The sequence below is a fragment of the Monodelphis domestica genome, chromosome 6, assembly GCF_027887165.1.
Source record: "Monodelphis domestica isolate mMonDom1 chromosome 6, mMonDom1.pri, whole genome shotgun sequence".
NCBI lineage: Eukaryota > Metazoa > Chordata > Mammalia > Didelphimorphia > Didelphidae > Monodelphis > Monodelphis domestica.
In genome coordinates, this window is record NC_077232.1 from 72,373,139 (window position 1) to 72,393,089 (window position 19,951).

At 45.5% G+C, this 19,951-nt stretch overlaps 3 protein-coding genes across 3 annotated transcripts in view; 2 read left to right on the plus strand and 1 right to left on the minus strand.

Annotated features, from left to right (window-relative positions):
* Positions 1-1,872, plus strand: part of PIGG (phosphatidylinositol glycan anchor biosynthesis class G) — a 196,793-nt gene extending 194,921 nt beyond the window's left edge. Inside the window, exon 14 of the transcript XR_008912791.1 lies at positions 720-1,872. The gene's annotated coding sequence lies outside the window, so the exon portion shown is untranslated. The remainder of the gene's footprint in view (positions 1-719) is intronic.
* On the minus strand, positions 433-8,402 carry TMEM271 (transmembrane protein 271). Its single transcript, XM_056802246.1, has one exon. It carries the CDS (start codon positions 7,920-7,922, stop codon positions 6,690-6,692), a length of 1,233 nt encoding a protein of 410 aa, XP_056658224.1. The 5' UTR covers positions 7,923-8,402; the 3' UTR covers positions 433-6,689.
* Positions 8,403-8,678: 276 nt separating this feature from the next.
* PDE6B (phosphodiesterase 6B) overlaps positions 8,679-19,951 on the plus strand; it is a 134,847-nt gene continuing 123,574 nt past the window's right edge. The window contains exons 1-2 of the mRNA XM_056802244.1: positions 8,679-9,848; positions 10,678-10,753. The gene's annotated coding sequence lies outside the window, so the exon portion shown is untranslated. The remainder of the gene's footprint in view (positions 9,849-10,677; positions 10,754-19,951) is intronic.

A 19,951-nucleotide genomic window follows, 5' to 3' on the forward strand; every position in this document is an offset into this window, starting at 1 on the left:
TGCTTATTATGGGCTATTCCTGTGTAGTCCACTGGAAATGAGATCCTACTGTGTGGCACTTGGCACCTGAAATGCTCCCTGGAAATTAGAGGAAACACAGTAGGCCTGCAAGGTCACATGGTTCCTGGGAAAGAGCCAAGGGCACTAGGCTGCTTGTATTAGATATGCTCTGCTTTAAAACAGGTTTTGTTAATCCTGAAATGACAAAATATTTATTGACATTATGCTGAGGATTAAATGTCAGATCAAAAGGCAAAATGAAGAATAGGGCTTCCTTGAATGGTTTCACATAGGTAAGCAGATTTCCCTCGCAACCTGGGGACCCTCAAAAATCATTTAGCAATGCTTAACAGTAGATCTGAAACAGCCCTGAAATACCATAACCAGGCTTTTCTCTCATCAGCACCAGGAAACCCTTCAGAGAAGTCAAACTGTGTTAAAGAATCATGATCTTTTAATACCATTTATTCCCAAACTGAATGACTCTCCCCACCCCACCCCAGCTTTATAGGTGTTTTGTACAATACAAAACAAAACAAAACAAAAAAAACCAGAACCAGGTGAATATATTGGAGTGTATGGGAATAATATCAATTGGCAACAGGCTGGAGCCTTTCCCCTCATATAAAAAATAGGTACAGAGATATAGAAATGATGTATCCTTATTCACATGTCAGAAGTAATTCATTCAAGTCTCTGTGGCATATTCATTTTCTCAGGTCTTACTGTGTTATATGATGAAAGAAATCCTTTTTTCTGGCCAACAATAACCGGACAGCACCAAAGGACAGCACGAAAAATGTGCATCCATTAACCAATTCCCTCAAGAATAGAGCTGAACAAAGAAGAAAGATGGCATCTCAACAAGGTTACAGTTATGTCATGGCTGGGTCTCCTCTGGTCAGATGAACCAGATACATAATTGCCAAATCTCAACTCCACCTTGTTCTGGACATGGTTAATTCTCATCCCGGCAGCCTGCTTCCAGTTGGGTATGGCAGTTTGTATAGACACTTTTAGCACAAGTGTTCCAACATTTTGGTAATTAGAAGGGGTTCCAAAGACTAAGCGTCTAAGTTACTTTTTGCTCAGTTCTACCGTATTCTCCAAGATCTAGAGGCTCATTACTCTCTAAACTCCTTCCATGGAGAAAATGGCCTTCTCCCCCAATGTGGACCCCTTTGGAGGCTTCCTTTACTCCATGTTAAGACACTATAGCCTCCAATCTACAGGTCAGAAAAGTAGTACAACTAGAAGGTGTAAATACATTGGATCCTTATCCTGGAACCCCAAATGACTAGAATGTGGTGATAGATATTCCTTGATATTTCTAGGAGTAACAAAAATCACAGCCAGGCCTGTTGGGCCACTAAATTACCACTTGACTGTCAACACAACATTGAGACACTAATTAATGAGGGTAGGACAGAGATCCAATCAGCTAACCTTGTTTGGTGTACATGACACTGAATAGGCAATCACTTTGGTTTTTTAAATTAAATAACTGGTAGTTTAGCTGATTTTTTTTTTCAGTCAAAAAAGCAACAAAATATACCCATTGCCTACATCAACACTGTTTCATTGGAAATGGTTCCCCAGTAGCTTCAAGGGGTTACTGCACTGCCAGGGGTCTCAGGCCACAGATGTTCTCTTTGACCAATATTTTGTAACAGCCTGGCTTTTTTGACATTTACTTTCCCAAGTCTGTATATAACATACCTGTTACCCTAATTCAGCTGTTCCATAGTTGAATAAATAACATATGAATTTGAACTGAGAAATATTACCCCTGCCTCAAACCACAGCATGAAGGTTAAAAATACTAATTTATAAATGATGAGCTATGCAATAAATACTTGATAATACATGTCTCATATAGTTCTGTATCTTTCATTGCTATCACAAATTTCTGGAAAAGTGACAGGAAAAAAGGCCCATTTGGAGAAAAGTAACAATCCTGATATCATTAACTGGATTAACATAAAGTGAAGATTCTTAATAGCAGACTGAAAAAATAACAGAGCAGAATGGACATGAATAAAAAAAAATTGGCATCTATGAAATCTGGAACTAGAATTCTAACCATTGAGAACAGACCGATTTCATCCTTTCCCATGGGGTTTCCCTGAGCACTGGTCTTTGGAATAATTTGAGTATCAGAACATTTGGAAATTTGATTCTCAGAGCAAAACTTAAAAAAAGAAAAAAAGGTGATATTCTGATCCTATATCAGCCTTCAAAAAATAGAAATAGGTGTTCATGGAACTGAAATTTCCCGTTAAAGTGTTAGTTGGCTCTATTAGCCCCATGGACTTGTCTGAACTAAATTTCTCTTAGATCCAGAGAGGAAAGGACAACCCAGACAATCTCTTAAGCTCCTCTTTCTGTCTTCTCCCTTCCACTTAGAGATCCATCAGGACTTTCATATGTAAAAGCTACTGACCCCAGGTTTTGCCAGCATACTTGTAAAGACTGAAGTAGAGAGCCTGTTCTATTTAATCTCTTTAACTTGCCTACAAATTATAGTGGTTAGGCCCCTATCATTGAGGGCCATATGGGAACCCCTTTATCACTTCAGTTTCTGGAGCTAAGAGGGGAAAATCAGCCATGTCCAAAGTTTTGGGCCACCAAAGTTTGGAGATAATTGGTAAACCAAAAATACATGTGTGCTATCCTAAGAAAAGACTGAAAAAATGAGTTTACATATTTTGATTGCAAACTTGGAAAGATTCATAAGGCATTTGACAAGTTTAGGTTATACAAATTGTGCACATCAAAAAAGAAAACAAAACACTGAGATTTAGCATTTTATGTTAATCCTACATGGATTCTTTGAGTCACTGGGTCCAAGCTCAATTCAGCAACCTTTCCAAAAATTGGACTTTTCTCCACTTCATACCAATTTTTCCCAGGAAGGATGAGGGAAATTTTATATTAGGAAATGATTATCTTACAACTAAATATCAAATCTAAACTCTGCCAAGTCTAATAAGGGTCTACAGAGCACAAAAAACAAGGGAATTCCAGCAATCATCCAATGTGTGATCTCTAGCTGACCCAAGAGTATGGTGAAATCATCCATTTTGGCCCTGACACTCTCTAGATTAACTGTTAAACTGAGCACATCAACTGGGTGATTGCCAGTTCCATGTTGTACCCCACCCCTACTGCCACTTTGTGTTGTGTGAACTTGACCAAGGCAGAGAGTCTATACTTATTTGGTGCTGTGGAACCATAATCCAATTCAACAAGCATTTATTAAGTGCCTACTATGTGCCAGGCACTGTTGCAGTTAGCTGGAAATACAGGGGGGAAGGAAATGGGCCTTATCCTCAAGAAGCTTACATTCTATGGCTACCAATCCTTAAATTTATGAAACCGAGCCTATCCATGTGTGGTTCATTGAAATCCTCATTCTTTTAACTAAAGTTGATGAAGGCTCCCAGCACATTGACTGAATCTTTTGTGTTGAACTTTTGGGAGGACAGGAGAGTCAGGGATGGGTGATGAACCTCCTGTTTGGAGGGAATAATCACATCAAGGAAATCCCACATCCACTGGTGTATTTTTATAAGTTTTCATTTTGAGTCCTAAGACCATAAGTGACAGAAAGCGTGCTGACCTGCATTAGTAGCAGGAGTTTCTGTATCTGTGAGTTACCTATACTAACAGAATCAAAGGTCTTACCTTCTTTTCTAGGTTGTGTTTACCCCATAGAATATAAGCTCCCTGTGGGCTTTTTAAATTGTCTTTGTATCCCCAGCACCTAACACAGAGCCTTGCACATAATAAGTACTTTATAATTGCTTGTTACATCGGATTTTTGTATGCAAGGCATAACCAATGTGAACAAGAAGGTGGATATACAATAAGTATATAGACATGGCTGGAGGATATGAGTCATTTACTGTCCATGCAAGCAAAATGAAGTATAAATTTGAATCTATATTTGATGAATTCCACAAACCAAATGCTTCCATCTTTTTTGTGTGCATCTCTAAAATACTAAATGGATACTGACCCAATGAGCTTATGAATGTGATGGATATTGGCTGACAGCCAGAGATCAGCTTAATTCCAATTGGTCTGCATTAATATGCTCATCTACCTATATGATCAAGTGAATCAGTAAATAACAGAGCTCTCCTTCCTTTTGTGCCATGTAGACCACTTTGGAACAGAGGGGAGTTGCTGCAATTTTGTGGTGTTTTCTCAATTTCCTGTTTGGCTTCCATAGTTAATGAACTATCTGATTCACCAAGACCACCTCCATTGTTGTAGGAACAGCATTTCCAGGTCTCTGACATGGACAGACCATGATGATACTCTGATGGAATATAACATGGAGCAAACAAATGTCACCAGCAGGGGGCATCCAAGCTGACCTAATCTTTGAACAAAGATGGCCCCAATTTGAGAAGATTGAAAGTTAGAAGCATCCTTTAGAGGTCTTCTAGTCCAACCCTCTCTTTTACAGATGAAGAAACAGGCCCACAGAGGGGGATATGACTTACCCATGGTCACACAGGTAGAAAGAAGCAGAATGGGGATTTGTACCTAGATCCTCTGGTTCCAAATCCATCATTCTGCTATCCACAGGAAGTATGATCTGATCCCAGGATCCCCAGGTTATATGTTACTTCAATATCCATTCATTGTAAATATATTTTTTAAAGTAAAGAGCAAACTCCATGCACCACAAAACATAAAATCCCCAACTTTTTCCCCTTTGCTTGCTTAATTTAAATTACTGCTATTGGTATTGCCCCCATGAGGTCCCAAATGAGGATTCACATCGTATTTTGGTTTCCTCTGCCATCTTAGCTGTGCTTCTGCCAATTAGCATGGAGACTTAGAGATTAAGCATTCTCTGTGGGGACTAGAGTAAGTCCCCTTTGGATAATAGCATCATAGGACTTAGAACTGAAAGGGGCCTTAAGAGTCATCTAGGTTAATTGTTTTACAAATGAGGAAACTGAGGTCCACATAGGTGAGGTGACTTGCCCAAGGTCACATAATCAGTAGTAGCAGATCTTTGATGGGAGCCCAGGTCCTCTGACTTCAGGTACTTTGATTCCACATCCAGTCCTCTTTCCACACTATCCTGCTTCAGGTCAGATGATGCCTCTTCAAAAATACCAGAGATCATATTATATCAGTCTGATATGGTAGGGCTTATCTTTAAGGCCATTAGCCCTGTCTTAGCACACCAATCTTATAGGGGAGGAGGGGGTCCTGTGATATTTTATCTGGTGACAAAATTAGAATACCATAGTTTTCTGCCAACATTCTCTTAAGAGTTCGTATGTGTGTGTCTGCCTGTATGTATATTGACATATAATTTGTAATATACATATACATACATTTACATATATATCCTGTTCACTTAAGATTATGAATTTCACAGCAATTAAGGCTATTTAAGGGGTATATTTTAAATCAAGTGCTGTAATATTCAAGATGGTCTTTGCAAGAAAGACTGACTGCAATTGTCTAAAATAGGATTGAATTGTTCATCTGTGTTAACCAAAAATAAGCTCTGCGTTGCAGTAAAAAACCCAGAACTGGCTTCCAAAAGAGGAATGTATGGGACCTCGTGTCAGTGTCTACACACACACAGACACACACACACAACAGTCAACTTGAAAAAGAAAAAGAGAAGAAAAGAAAGGCTGGATTCAGGCAAATAACCCACTGAACAGACCTGCTGGATGACTTTCACAATAATCCATTTCTGACTGAATCCCACCTTCTTTTCCTAAACCGGATTGTGCGTAGATAGATAGCCTTTGACTCTCTTAATTGGAATTCTCCAATAGCATTTCAATTTTTTTTAAGTAAGGAAACTCCTGCTATTAAATTGCAATAAATTTACCAAACATTTTCACCATTCACTGGAAAGCTTTTACAGTAAGAAATTGTCAACAAAAGCAGGCACATTCGTGTACAAAAAAAAAATGTCGTTCTTCATTTTTCTTTTATCTTGGAAAGTGCAGGTTGTCTTGTGTATCTACCTCCCACCAACCAAAGTGTAACTCACGGCACTCTGGGGTGAGGGTGCAACCAGTCACACAGCAGGCTTCCACCAGACAGGCAAACACAAGACCCTCTCTTCCTCTACCCAGTGGAGGGTCCGACGCTTCTTGAGGCGGCTTCGAGTTCCCTCTATGTCTGCCTTGCTCTTAGCCCTCGGGTAGCTCTGGGCTGCCTCCGGGACTTCCCTTGACCAAAACGATTTTCTAAAGAGAAATGTGGTTGGATATACCAACCTATAAACATTTATTGTAAACTTTAAAACGGAATCCGGATATCGAACAGACAGAGGGGAGAGGAGGAAAGTCCCCAGACATAAAAATTGAATACAAATGTACTCCCTTCTTGGTGCCCATCCCAGGCATCCAACTCCACAGAAGTGGCCAGCGGCTAGAGCCTCTGCTACCGACAACGGGATGAGGCTAGGAGCCAGTGGAGGGACGGGCAAAGGATGGTTCCTGGGGTTCCACGCACCAGGACTACCCTGGAAGATGCCAAGAGAAAAGCTGATCTGGCTTGTTCCCTTGAGGCGGGAGGCAGTAGCCCTCTACGCCCCTTCCCCCAGCCTGCCCACCTTCCGATGAAAAATGGGATTCTTCGGCACGGATCTGGGCTTGGAGAGGCCAGTCTTTGGGGTGGGCTGTGGAGAGTGAGCCTCAGCTGGCCCTGCTTGGGTCCCGGGGATAGACGTCCTCATGGGGAGGCCGGCAGCAATAAGGGTAGGAGACTTGGAGGTCCGGGTCCGAGGGCGAATAGCCCGGCAGCTCCACCGAGGGATGTCCTCCGCAGCGCACCTCCACGCCCGCTTCGTCGAACGCATGGAAGACGCCCACGTTGATGTAGGAGACGGCGTGGCGTGCCCCGGGAAAGAGTCCGCCACCGCAACCGCCACCGCAACCGCCGCCGCTACGGCCAGGGGAGGAGAGGTCGGCCTCGTCTGGGGTGAAGAGGGAGCCTTCGCTGGGCCGCTGCAGCAGCCGTCGCCCACCCCGCTTGCCCCGCCGGCCCCGCCGCTGCTGCCGGGACGCGGGCGCGTGTTGGCGGGAGCCGGGGCCGCCGCGGGGCCGCCCTCCCCGGCCGCCCCTCCGCCGGCCCCGCCGTCCTCGTCGCGCCTGAGACGACTTGTAGTTCTTAACGAGGAGCAGGTTCACCAAACCCAGGAGGCATTCGAGGGAGTTGAAGACTGTGGAAATGACGAGGCCTCTCTGATAATCCTTCAGCTTCTCACATTGGGCCGACGCGGAGCTGTCCAGGGTGCTGCGGGCGGGGGCGGGGGCCGGGGCCAGGGCCGGGGCCGGGGCTGGAGCCGGGGCCAGTGCTGCCGCTGGGGCATTCTCGGAGCTGTCCAAAGGGCTGCGAGCCCGCGCCTGAGCTGGGACTGGGGCAGGGGCTAGGGCCCGCGGCTTCAGACAGTAATGCGAGTATTTACGCTCCACCAGGGACACAGTGTCGCCGTCGATCACAGCTCCGGCGAAGGCGCTCAAGACTCCGAGCATAAAGACCAAGACTCCGAGCAGGAGGAAGTTCTGGCTCCCAGGGATCGCGGCCCCAGCCCGGGCCTCCCCAGCTCCGCTCTCGGGCTCGGCCTCCGGGCCCCCTAGCACGCCCGGCACAGCCCCGGGCCCGGCCCCGGTGACCAGCACCGCCCCCGCGGGGCTCTCGTCCCTGGGCCGGCAGCAAAGCAGGGCGGAGCCGAGCAGAGACAGGCCGGCGGCCAGCAGCAGTCCCGAGTAGAAAGCGCCGGCGGCGGTGCCCAGGCGGAAGGGCTCCCCGCGGAGCTCGGAGCCCAGAGAGAAGCACTTGAGCCCCACGGCGGCGGCGCTGAGCGCGCAGGCGAGCAGAAGGCCGGAGGAGAGCGCGGCGCAGGCTCCGCGGACGCTCCACTTCATCGTCCGCGCCCGTGCCCGCGCCCGCGCCCGCGCCCGCGCCCCCGCCGGCCCACACCCCGCGCGGCTGCTGCCCCGGGCGCCGCCGCCGCCGCCTCCCTCCGCCTCCCCCGCCTCCTCCCGGCGCGGTGCGGCCGGACCGCCTGCCGGCTCCTCATCCTCCCGCGTCCTCCCGGCCCAGTGCCTCGGCCGCCGCGCCCTCCGCCGCCGGGAACCCCATCCTCCTCCTCCCGCAGCCGCCGCCTCCCAGCAAGGCAGCCGCCGCAGCCAGGCTCAAGGAAGCCGACGCGGCGGCGCCGAACGCAGAGCTCCCCCCCCTCCCGTCTCCTGCACCCCCCCCCCCAGCAACTCCCCCTGTGACAGGGCCGCCCACATCTCCACTTTTTCCTGGCTCTATCAGCGAGCCCTGACTCCTGGCACCTCAGTCCCTGATTCCCCGACGCCCCATCCCTAACACCTTCCCCCGCCCCGGAATGCCCCAGTCAACTCGCCATTAACTCCTGGCGTCTCAGTGTCCAAGACCCCCAGGTCTCCTTTTCCCTCATCGCTATTCCCTAGGCTCCCAGGCCTCGGGAACCCCACCTCCCAGACCCTTCCCCTATCTCCAGCCTCCCAACCCTGCATCTCCACCCTCACCTTTGCATTTCACCGCCCTCTCCTCCCACCCCCTCACGCTCCGCTCTTGTGATGAGTCTGCTAAAATTGAGCCCCTCCCGTCCCACGGCCCCGGGAGGAGGGGTAGACCTTGTCCTGTCTCCGGGGACCACTATGCCTGGAGCTCTGGGGCCTTCCTGATAACCCGCCCCCTCCTAGGAGCTGGCACCAAAGTGGGAGCTGGAGCGAGGAGACCTCTTGGGGCCCGCTAGGAGGTTGAGGTGGCATCGCCTGTTGAAGGGAAAGTTATTTTGATACAAACGAGGAGGTGTTCGTTTTGGAACAGGACCATGGATCTAGCAATCCGTGTTCCTAACTTAAGCTGGTATCTCAGGAAAACTGATAGATGCATGCAAATTCATGGAAAGTTGCTGTTTTAACTCAACCAAAAGGGACATTTCTTTGTGAGGCAAGTAATTTTTTCTTTTAGATTAATGACGTTAATGAGACAAATCAGGGCTTGAGATGGAAAGGGCAGAGCTGCAGAGTTCCCAACCCTTGAGATTTCATGATCTTTCCTGGGCACTGGGCACATCCAGAGTAAGTAAATATGCTCTACTCAGGCTAGGGGTAAGGGCAGAAGGAGATGAGGAAAGGAGATGTTTAAAACTAAAGAGGAAGAGAGAGTAGCTGAAGTCCCCACTGTTCAGAACCAACCAAGTTTGATCAGGAAAATGAGTTTTGAGCCTTTTGGAACTGTCCACCGTGCCCTCAGAAGTCAAGGAGGATATCTTAGGGGAAGTCCCTACAAAAACAACACTGCCGATCCTTGACAGGTTCTTTTAGCAAATGACATTGAATTAATTAATGCCTTTGAGCCCTAAACTGAACAAAGCCTCTTCAGTGAAATAATTACCAAAGGGGAAAAGAAAATCTGCTGTGACACCCACACACACAAAATGAAGGAAAAAACTGATTAGATTACAAGTAGCCACATGTAAACAAACATACATGTATCTGTATGTAAATTTTGGGCAGTGTGTAAGAGAGAATTTGCACGGCATGCATGCAAGACAGAAAGCTGAGGACAGAAGAGCTGTCAGTAAAGTGACAATTCCATTGGAATCTTCACGGGAAAGACAGTTGGAGCCAAGCCAGGCTGAACTGAGCTTAGAAGCTTCTGAACTGGACCTCTTTTGGCTTCTGGAGGGGGTAGGGGGAGACTTGTGAACTAACTTTTGGCTGCTCGTGACTGATAAGACCCTGAAGCTTTTGTTGACTGACTGATATTTATCTGGCTGGTTAGAAGAAAAAGAAGAAAAAAGAAAAATATTGGTACTCCTATCCATCAGACTGTCCTTGCTAGTGACTGATTGCCATTTCCCCAATACCATCCAAACCAAGGCTCCTTGTAGAGACTAGGGAACCCTATCCCTCTTACCTCATCCTCTACCCTTGTCCTGTCTTCCCCAAATAAACCCCTTGCTTGAGTAATCAAGAGAAAGAGTATTTCCTCTAAACCTCATAGTTCACACTGATTGAAACTGAAGGGAAAGGGGGAAGGGAAGCTAAAGGCTTCAGAAGAGGGGAGGAAATGGGAGACATTGAGGGAGAAGGGTAGGTAAAATCTTGATCCATTAGTCATCCATTATCAATCAGATACACCCTGAAGTATACCTCTATTACAGCAGGTTCTGCATGTGGATTGAGTTGGGCCCAAAATCTAATAAAAGGAAGGAAACCAAACTAGATGACATTTAGAAAAGGAGTGAATTTGATGATTACTTGACTCTTAATTGCTGGGGGGAAAAAAGACTGGCTCTTCCTCAACAACAGTCTTCTCCCAATGATATTCTATGGTTGTAAATCATGCAACATTATCATCTCAAAAAAATCAAAGTTGTAGTGTTCCCAAGAGGCAATGAAAAGACCCTTTAAAGGTGTTAGGAGTTTGCTTCCTACTGGCAAGCATGAATTGTGCAGAAGTAGCACAAAACACTCATCATTGTAAGACTAGAAAAGGAGGTGGTTTGACCATGTTGTAGTAATGAAGGATATTAGAATGTAGATCTTCAGTGTTGTACTGGTCTCCACAGGGTCTGCAACCTTTTGGGTAGATATTCAATGGGGGATTTATGGAAAGTCATTGTTGGATGTCTCATAGGATGAGAAGGCATGAAGGGATTGTGCCAGCAGAAGAAAGGAGGGACCCACACTTCTGAGATCACAGATCCACTGAGGTACAGAAGCATTATTATATAAAAAATATGCGGTAATCTAATCATATGTGTCATGTTTAACATACACCACAACGTTCAGCTTGTGGACTTAATCACTCTAGAGTTTATTGCTCTATTTCCAGCTCAGGAAATAGGAGGAGGAAAGCACCAAAAAAAGAAGGAAGAACCTATGATGAGTGGGAAGAAATCATGAAGTTTAGGGAGAAAGAGCTGGAAGGAAAGTCATGTATGAATTTTAGGCTTCAATCAGAAAAGACCTTGAGAAACTCCTGTAGCAATCCAAAAAGCCAAGGTCATTTCCAGGGAGGGCTTGTTTGACACATTCATGTTGGCTCACATATATATTCATTCAGGTATCAGGTACATGGATCTTTCTGCCTGCAATTATAGAGAGGACTCTCTAACCACTTATATGGTTACAGAACACAGTAGTATCCTCTGTATTTTACATGAGGGAGCACTCACCCCAGGGTCCTAAATACATGGCCTCTAACCTTTTCCTGGACATTGGTGGTGCTTGTCAGCAAAGTTATTCCCACAATGCACATTTGCAGAATTCATCGTGTTTTCTGCAAGGGCAATGCTAGTGAATATCTTCAGCTAAAACTCATCTTACTCGGGACTTCCTAATCTCTTGTGGACAATGATGAGGAATTGGGAGAGGAGAAGTGTATGTGTGTGTGTGTGTGTGTGTGTGTGTGTGTGTGTGTGTGTGTGTGTGTGTGTGTGTGTGTATAGAGAGAGAGAGAGGGAGAGAGAGAGAGAGAGAGAGAGAGAGAGAGAGAGAGAGAGAGAGAGAGAGAGAGGGAGGGAGAGAGAAAGAGAGAGAGGAGGGGGAAGGAGGGGGGGAGGGAGGGAGGGAAGGAGAGTGAGTTTATAAATTTTAAAGGGGGAAAGTGCAAGCCAACTGTGTGTGTAATATGGTCCTCATGTAGCACACAATCACACTCATACACTCACAAATGCACATATTCCCACTCGCCTTCCCAAACACAATCACATTCCAATCCATACCATGTATTCACACACATTCCGCCACCCAGGCACACACTCAGGCGTGTATACTCATCTACACGCACTTACGTAGACTCAATCTTCTCATCCACATTCACCTGCATTCATCCACTTACACACACACACACACACACACACACACACACACACACACACACATTCAAACTCACACAGTTGCCATGCGCCAGCTAGCTCTTGGTGATTATTCCGTTTCCGGGGAAACAGCTCCACAAGAAGCAGTGAACGGGGGCTGAGAAAGTGTCTTCCCAGTTGTTTCCCGCAATGACTACTGTTCACATTGATTGAGGCTGGGGGAAGGTAGGGGATTTGACGGGGAACAGGATGAGACAGAAAGTGCTTCTTGGCACTCCCACCCCTTCCCAACCTTCACCTCCACTCAAGGCTGAGTCCTGGTCAATTCGTGGGAAATCATGTGGGAGTATATCTGATCCTCTTCTTGGAAGACCAAGCCAAGATCTTTCCTGCCCACCACGTTAAGGATCCCTGAGGCTCCTTTTCTGCCTCAGGCTCCATCTCGGTCAGCCCTGAAAAACTGCAGTAGAGCCTTTAGTGTTGAATAAGGCACAATTTCAGGCTTCCCAAAGGATCTCCCTGCTGGACCAAATCCCTACTAGCTCCAAGAACTAGAATTCTCTCTTCCTGGAGTCAGGACTACTTCTTCAGTCAGAGCTTGAGGTCAGGAAACAAGATCCCCCTGAAGAGAGATGCTGTGAGGGGCCTTTGTCAAAGGCTGTCCTGAGAGCAAGTAAATGTTGGACTCCAAGACCTGGACCACCCAGGTCTGGGCATTGGGGAAGTGGGAATCTGCACTCCAGATCTTTCTTCCCAGAACTCAGAGTAAGGGGTCTTCTGTCAGTGGGTTTATGCTCCCAAAGGGAGGCATTGTCTGGGTTTCAATTCTGTTTAGGAATCCCCCCCCCCCAGAAAGTCCACTCCAGCAACTTCCTAGGGCCCTCCAGATGAGGCAAAGCCTGGAGAGCTGACCTTTACCTCCCTGTGTCTTACATCCAGCCCTTATGTAGCCTCAACTGTTTTTCACAGCACAAGGGTCCCTGGGACATAGGGGAGATGCTTTATTGCCTCAACCCTTCCTGTTAATCTACAGAGCCTGCAGTGAGCCCTGGTGACAACCTCCAGATTTTTCTTTAAAACTGGTGCAGCAACCAAGTTGCTCCTTGCTTAGACTAGACTGATAACATTACCCCCCCCCATTTAATCTTTAAATGGATACAACATAAACATCAAAACCTACCTAGAGCATGGTATCCCTGGTTTAGCTATGGTTACAGAATGTTCCCTTCCCAATTCATTTTTTATTTTTGCCAAATATTCAAACTGACACCCACTGCCTTGAGGTCTGACTCCTTCCCTGAAGATCAGCCCAGCCTGCTCTGTATTATCCCTTTTGTCCTCTATCTCTTACTTCTGCCACCCCCACCCAAACCAGGCTGACCTTGGGACTTCCCCTTTCTCACTATTGTATCTTTATAATCCACTTCTGAAAAATTGCATCCTGGTTCTGATAAATACATAGCAAGCCATAATAGGAATAATAACTCATAATTATAATTCATACTTATAAAGCACATTAAGGCTTACAAAGCTCATTCCTCCCAATGACATTATTAGTCCCATTTATATATGATGAGCTTGAAGCTCAGACAAGTTAAACGATTAACCTGAGTTCATACACATACTCTATTTCAATTATAAAGCTATTTTATTGTTACAATTTCATGTAATAACAAATTTCCTCATAAATTTTCTGAAGTGACATGATCCAAATTGTCTCCTTTCTTCCTTCCTTCTTCCCTCCCAGAGCTGGCAGGTGATTCCTTCTGGGTCATACATGTATTATCATGCAAAGCATATTTCTATATTGTTCATTTATTTGCAAGAGAATAATCATCTAAAACCAAAACCCAAATACAGTTAAGTGAAAAATTACATGATTTCATCTGCAGTCCGACTCCAATAGTTCTTCCTCTGGAGGTGGATAACATTCTTTGTCAAAAGACCCTCAGGACTATCCTAGATCATTGCATTGCTGAGAGTAGTTAAGTCTATCACATTTGATCATTCCACAATATTGCTGTTACTATGTATTGTTCTCCTGGTTCTGCTTATTTCACTCTGCATCAGTTCTTTCTGAAATCATCCTCTTCATCATTTCTTCTTACAGCACGTACTCTATTTCCCGAGTAGGAGTTGAACCTGGCTCTCCTGCCTCCCTATCTATTGTTCTTTACTATGCTGCTTCTCTCCTTTTGCATTAAGCCATACCCACTTGATGTTGGAAGGACCTCGTTTGTCTGACATGGAGGTCTAGGAGGGTATCAGCAGGAGTAAAGGGCTTAAAACAAGGAGATTGCTCATGAGGGATAAGTTTCTGCAACATCAGAATTATACAGAGACTGGCTTCTCTGCAATCTGGGAGGCAAACCTGGATTTCTAATTCGTATCTCCTCCCTAGCCTCAGTTTCGTTCACTATAAAATGAGAGGGGGTGGACAAAATGATCTCTAAGGACCCTTCCAGCTCTCATGTTCTCTGTTCTAAGTCAGTTACTTCTGGGAGCAGTGCCAGAACATTTGGACAGTGCTAGTGAAGGTATATGTGAGCCAAAGTCCAGGAATGAAGTAGAAATATGCCTGTGGGAGGTATAATAGGCAGAGCACACACAGTTTAGAGGGGGGGAAATTCATGTAACTGACTGCAGCACATCACCAGTGTTTCTACATCCTCTCAACAAGGGGCCTCTGGCATAAGGGACTGTTCCCTGTGGTGAGGACAAGATCTGCCCTTCAATGCAGGAACTTTTACTATCAAATCAGAGGGTCCAGAATGTGCTCCCAGACACTGGACTAAAATGCCACTGCTATTGTATCCAACACAATTCCCATCACTCCCTCTAACCAACAGGCATGTACAGCCTTGCCTTATAACACCCACAGGCTTGTCCCCCTTCGTTCTTACCTCCTGGCAGCTCTCCTGACTGCTGTTCTCATGTTTATGCTCTTGGTTCAACTGAGCTGGCATATGCTTGATATTATTATAATATTCATATAATGTAGAGGGATAGATCAGAGGAGCCTGATTAAATTCATGAACCCATTATTTGGGACTTTGATTGTATCTTCTGGTGGCAGGTGCCCAAGCCCATTAATACCTTGGTGAGAAGGTTGGGGGCACCACCGAGGCTGGGTACTTATTGACCCATTCACACCTCTTTGAGGATAAATGATTATGTTTGATTGACTTGCGCAGTCATGGGTTGGGTGTCATTCTTTCTCCTCTTTTTAGTGGCTCTACAAAAGGGAGCAGGGAGGTTTTTGTCTGAGATTTGGGAAGTCTGTAATCCTCAGAAGAGCTCAGAGCCGACCTGGACCTGGGGATATGGTGATGGGAAGATCATGTATCCAGAACAGATTTCCCCAGAAGTACCCACCATCTATAGCCTTAAAGAGGCAGTAGCAAAGACATTGGCAGTTGCAAGAGTAGTGACAGATCTTCCCAAATGAGTGGCTTCAGCAAAGGCTGGATTAACATGACTCAGTCTCTTAAGTATTGAAATGAGGTTTTTGTAAACAGTTCTGAGTCCCTGGGGACTTTCAGGATCTGTAGAGACAGCTGAGCAGGAGGACTTGGTCGGCTCCAATCTATTGCAGAGGAGAAGATTCTGGGACACAGCCTTCTAGAAGGATAACAAGATGGATCTGGGGAGCATTAGCCCCTTAGAATGAAGGGATCTGAGAAAAAAAAACCCAGAGGCAGGAAGGGACTGAGAAAACCCCTGAATTTCATCCTCTGCTGCTACTGTGAGCTATCCTTTTTTGTAGGCTGCTGATTTCTTTTTTTGTTTTGGACCTTTCTTTTTTTTAAATTAATGTATTTACTCCATTTAGAACATTATTCCTTGGTTATAAGAATCATTGTTTCCCTCCCTCCCCTCTCCCCACCCTCTTCATAGCTAATGTGCAATTCCACTGGGTATGTGCCCTTGATCAGAACCTATTTCCATGTTGTTGGTGTTTGCATTAGGATGTTCATTTAGAATCTACATCCCCAGTCATATCCCCTCGACCTATGTAATCAAGCAGTTGTTTTTCTTCTGTGTTTCTACTCCCACAGTTCTGTCTCTGAATGTGGATAGTGTTCTTTCTCATAAATCCCTCCAGGTTGTTCAGGATCACTTCATTGTCACTAATGGAGAAGTTCATTATGTTCGATTGTACCACAGTGTATCAGTCTCTGTGTACAATGTTTTCCTAGTTCTGCTCCTTTCACTCTGCATCACTACCTGGAGGTTGTTCCAGTCTCCATGGAATTCCTCCACTTTATTATTCCTTTGAGCACAATAGTATTCCATCACCAACAGATACCACAAATTGTTCAGCCATTCCCCAATTGAAGGGCAGCCCCTCATTTTCCAATTTTTTTTTACCACCACAAAGAATGTGGCTATAAATATTCTTGTTCAAGTCTTTTTCCTTATTATCTCTTTGGGGCACAAACCCAGCAGTGCTATGGCTGGATCAAAGGGCAGACAGTTGCTGTGAGCTATCTTGAAGGCAGGGATGAACTAGGATATATCTGAACCCTTGCCTTCCCTCCCACAGCTATCACTTTGGTTCATCTCCTCTTGTCTGGATTATTGCAGCACTTGCCTAATTGGTCACTGTACTCCACATCTCTCCTCAGTCCAGTTCATCCCACACACTGCTGCCAAAGTGATTCTGCTTAAGCACAGATCTGACCATGTGACTCCCCTACTCAATCAACACCAGTGGCTTCCTATTGCCTCTAGAATAAAATAGAAACTCTTCTGTTCAGCTTTTAAGACTCTCACAACCTTGCCCTCGCCTAATTTCTGACTCATCCATCATCCCCACTCTATCATTTGTTTTCCATCTTTTCCTGTCTGCCAGCTCTTTCTCTATTGCCTACAAACATGCCTGGGTCTCCCCCATCCTCAAAAAATCCTCACTTGATCCTTCCATCCCTGCTAATTATTGCTCTTATTTCTCTTCTGCCCTTTTTGCCTAAGTACCTTGTAAAGGCCATCTACAATTGGCGTTTCCACTTTCTTTCCTCTCACTGCTTCTAACCTCATCATTCCACTGAAACTTCTTCCTCCAGTTACTACTGATCTCATGAAAAAAAAAAAACCCCACTTATCTTCCATCTTAGAATAAACACATAGGATTTATTTCAAGGCAGAAGAATGGTAAAGGTGAGGCAATATGGGTTAAGTGACTTACCCAAGGTCACACAGCTAGGAAGTGTTTGAGATCAGATTTAAAACCTAGGACGTTCCCATCTCCATCTTAACTCAACAAGTCCAAAACTGAATGTAGCATTCCAAGCATATTCACATCTATGAATCATAAATGATTGTATGGCTACCGTGTCTCCAAGCATAAGGTTATACCAATGATGTTTGTGAATGTAACCTTGATCTGGCCATGCGGCCTGTTGCCTAAGACAAACTCATTAACATGCTTGGACTCAATTCCCCGGGAAAGCACGGTTTGCAATCTACACACCCAAAGGTGTTCCCTCTACCTTGCCACCCAATCTTAATTGTCTATACTTTGTGATGTGGGTACTACGTGCTTGGGAGTACCGCCCAAGCAGGACAGGATTAAATTCAGAGGCAAACCCATGAACCTCCTCTTGGACTTCCTCTTCCCTTTCGTGGAGCTCCACTCGGCTCCTTAAACCTCCCTCCCTCTTTCTCTCTCCTTTCTGAATCCTTTCCTCAACAAGGCTCCAGCCCCTGTCAGCCTACATTTTATACCTTAATCTTCTCCTCTACCTCATATTCCATTGATCCTCATATTTTCCTCCCAAGGGGAAAATCATAGGGGTTTGCCTGCCCTATTCAAACACTGATTTGTCCATGTCTGTCATTCTTCACCCTGGTTCCTCAATTCCTACTTCTCCTCGGGTCCCTACCACAAAGGTGAACCCCCCTTTCTGTGTGGTCCCTGCTGGTTCAGGGGAAACCCCACACTGAACTTGTTATCTTTTCCCCTAAAGGCTCCCCATTTCTAATTTCCCTATTTTTATAGAGAGCAACACCATCCTCCTGGTCTCTCACAACCTAGTAGTATAGTCATCCTGGACTCCTCACTATATTTCACCCCTGCCCCCCCAAATCCCAACTATTGTGAAGATCAGTTGATTTCACCTTGGTAGCATCTCTAGTTGTTTCCTCCTGCTCTCCTTGGACACTGCCACCACTTTAATTCAGGGCCTCATCACCTCATTCCAGAATTGCTGGTGGATCTATCAGCTTCAAGTCTCTCCCCATTCTAATCCATCCTCCTTTCAGCCAATGGACTGATTTCTCTAAAGCACACGTCCAATCATATTCCCCTCCCCTTTCCCCTACCACCAATTAATAAACTCCAGTGGCTTCCTCTCCTGCCTTGGATCAAATAAAAAATTCTCTGTTGGGCATTCAAAGCCTTTCATAGTCTGTGTCCTGCCCCCTACCCCCATCTTTCTGGTCTTCTCACACCTTACTCCCATCATTGTCTTTTCTGTCCCGTGATACTGGCCTCTTGACTATTCCACAAACCAGACAATGAACGTTCTGTCTCCTCATCTCCACTTCCTGGCTTCTCAGACCTTTTTTAAAGCCCCAACTAAAGCCTCATCTTCTACAGGAAGCCTTCCCAACCCCTCCATTAATTATTTCCTGTTTCTCTTATATTAGAGCTTGCCTGTACCTATTTGTTGTCTCCCTCTTTAGGCTGTGAGCTCTTCATGGGCAGGGACTATCTTTTGTCTCTCTTTCAGTGCCTGGCACAGAGAAGTCATTTACTAAGTGTAAGACCCAGCCAAAACAGCTTTGTATTCACACACATCATTCTGGTCTCATCTCTTTGCCTTTGTACTGGCTCTCTCCATGCCTAGAATGAACTCCCTTCATACCTCCCCCTTATGACATCCCTCTCTTCCTTCAAGACTCAGGTCAATCCTTGTGCAAGTTTTCCCCCATTCCTTAGAGCAGTGGTTCTCAACCTTTCTAATGCCGTGACCCCGCAATACAGTTCCTCATGTTGCAGTGACCCCAAACCAAAAAATTATTTTGGTGGCTACTTCAAAACCGTAATTTTGCTACCGTTATGATTCGGAATGTAAATACCTGATATGCATTATGCATTCTCATTGCAACAAATTGAGAGGTTGAGAACCGCTGCCTTAGTGGGTTTTTCCACTGTCTCTTTCTAGCTATCTGGTGTTCACCTACTTTGTATTCATTTGTTTAGATCTCCTTTGGGGAAAGATATTGTTTCATTTATCATGTTTGTCCCCAGCACCAAGCACAGGGTCCATTCTATAATAAAGTCGCTCAAGAGAAGCTTGTTAATGGATAGATCTCTAGTTATCCTAAGTTCCTTTTTTCTTTTAGTGGGAGTCCTAACCCAACTCTTAGAATAGCACCTGGAAAATGGTAGGTGCTGAATAAGTAAGATGGCTGAATAATCTTTAGGCTAATTACTATAAGGCTGGAAGCCTCATAGCCTTGTAGGGCAAAAGTAGGACTAGCCGGAAGGAGAAAGGAGAGAATCATGCCAACTGTGAGCTACTAGGAGACTTTGGGGTGCTTTGCTTTTTGTGGGGTGAAATAAAAAGTCCCACTGCCCTTCCAAGCTTCCTCAGCCATCCCTAGAATATTGAAGAGGATGATAACCCTCTAGGGACCCTATTTCCACTCCGTGGGAGTTGGTTGTAGGACCCCTTGTTTATAAGGGCTATATCTGCTCTAAGATTTAAAAAAAATTCAGATAATTTGTGCTAAAGTCTGACTACAAGAGTTAATCAAGCATTTACCAAATTCAGAGGAAGGTCCTGGGTATTAAGGAATGCAAAGGTGAATAAGATGGGTTCCTAGGGGGCAGATAGTTGGCTCAGTGGATTGAAAGGCAGGCCTAGAGACAGGAGATCCTGGGTTCAAATATGACCTCAGACACATCCTAGATGTGTGACCCTGGGCAAGGCACTTAACCCAGATTACCTAGCCCTTAGCATTCTTCTGCTTTGGAACCAATACTCAGTATTAATTCTAAGACAGAAGGCAAGGGTCTAAAAAAAAAGATGGGTTCCTGCTTGAATCTGGTGCATAGAGACTACTAGTTACTTGCTGAATTCA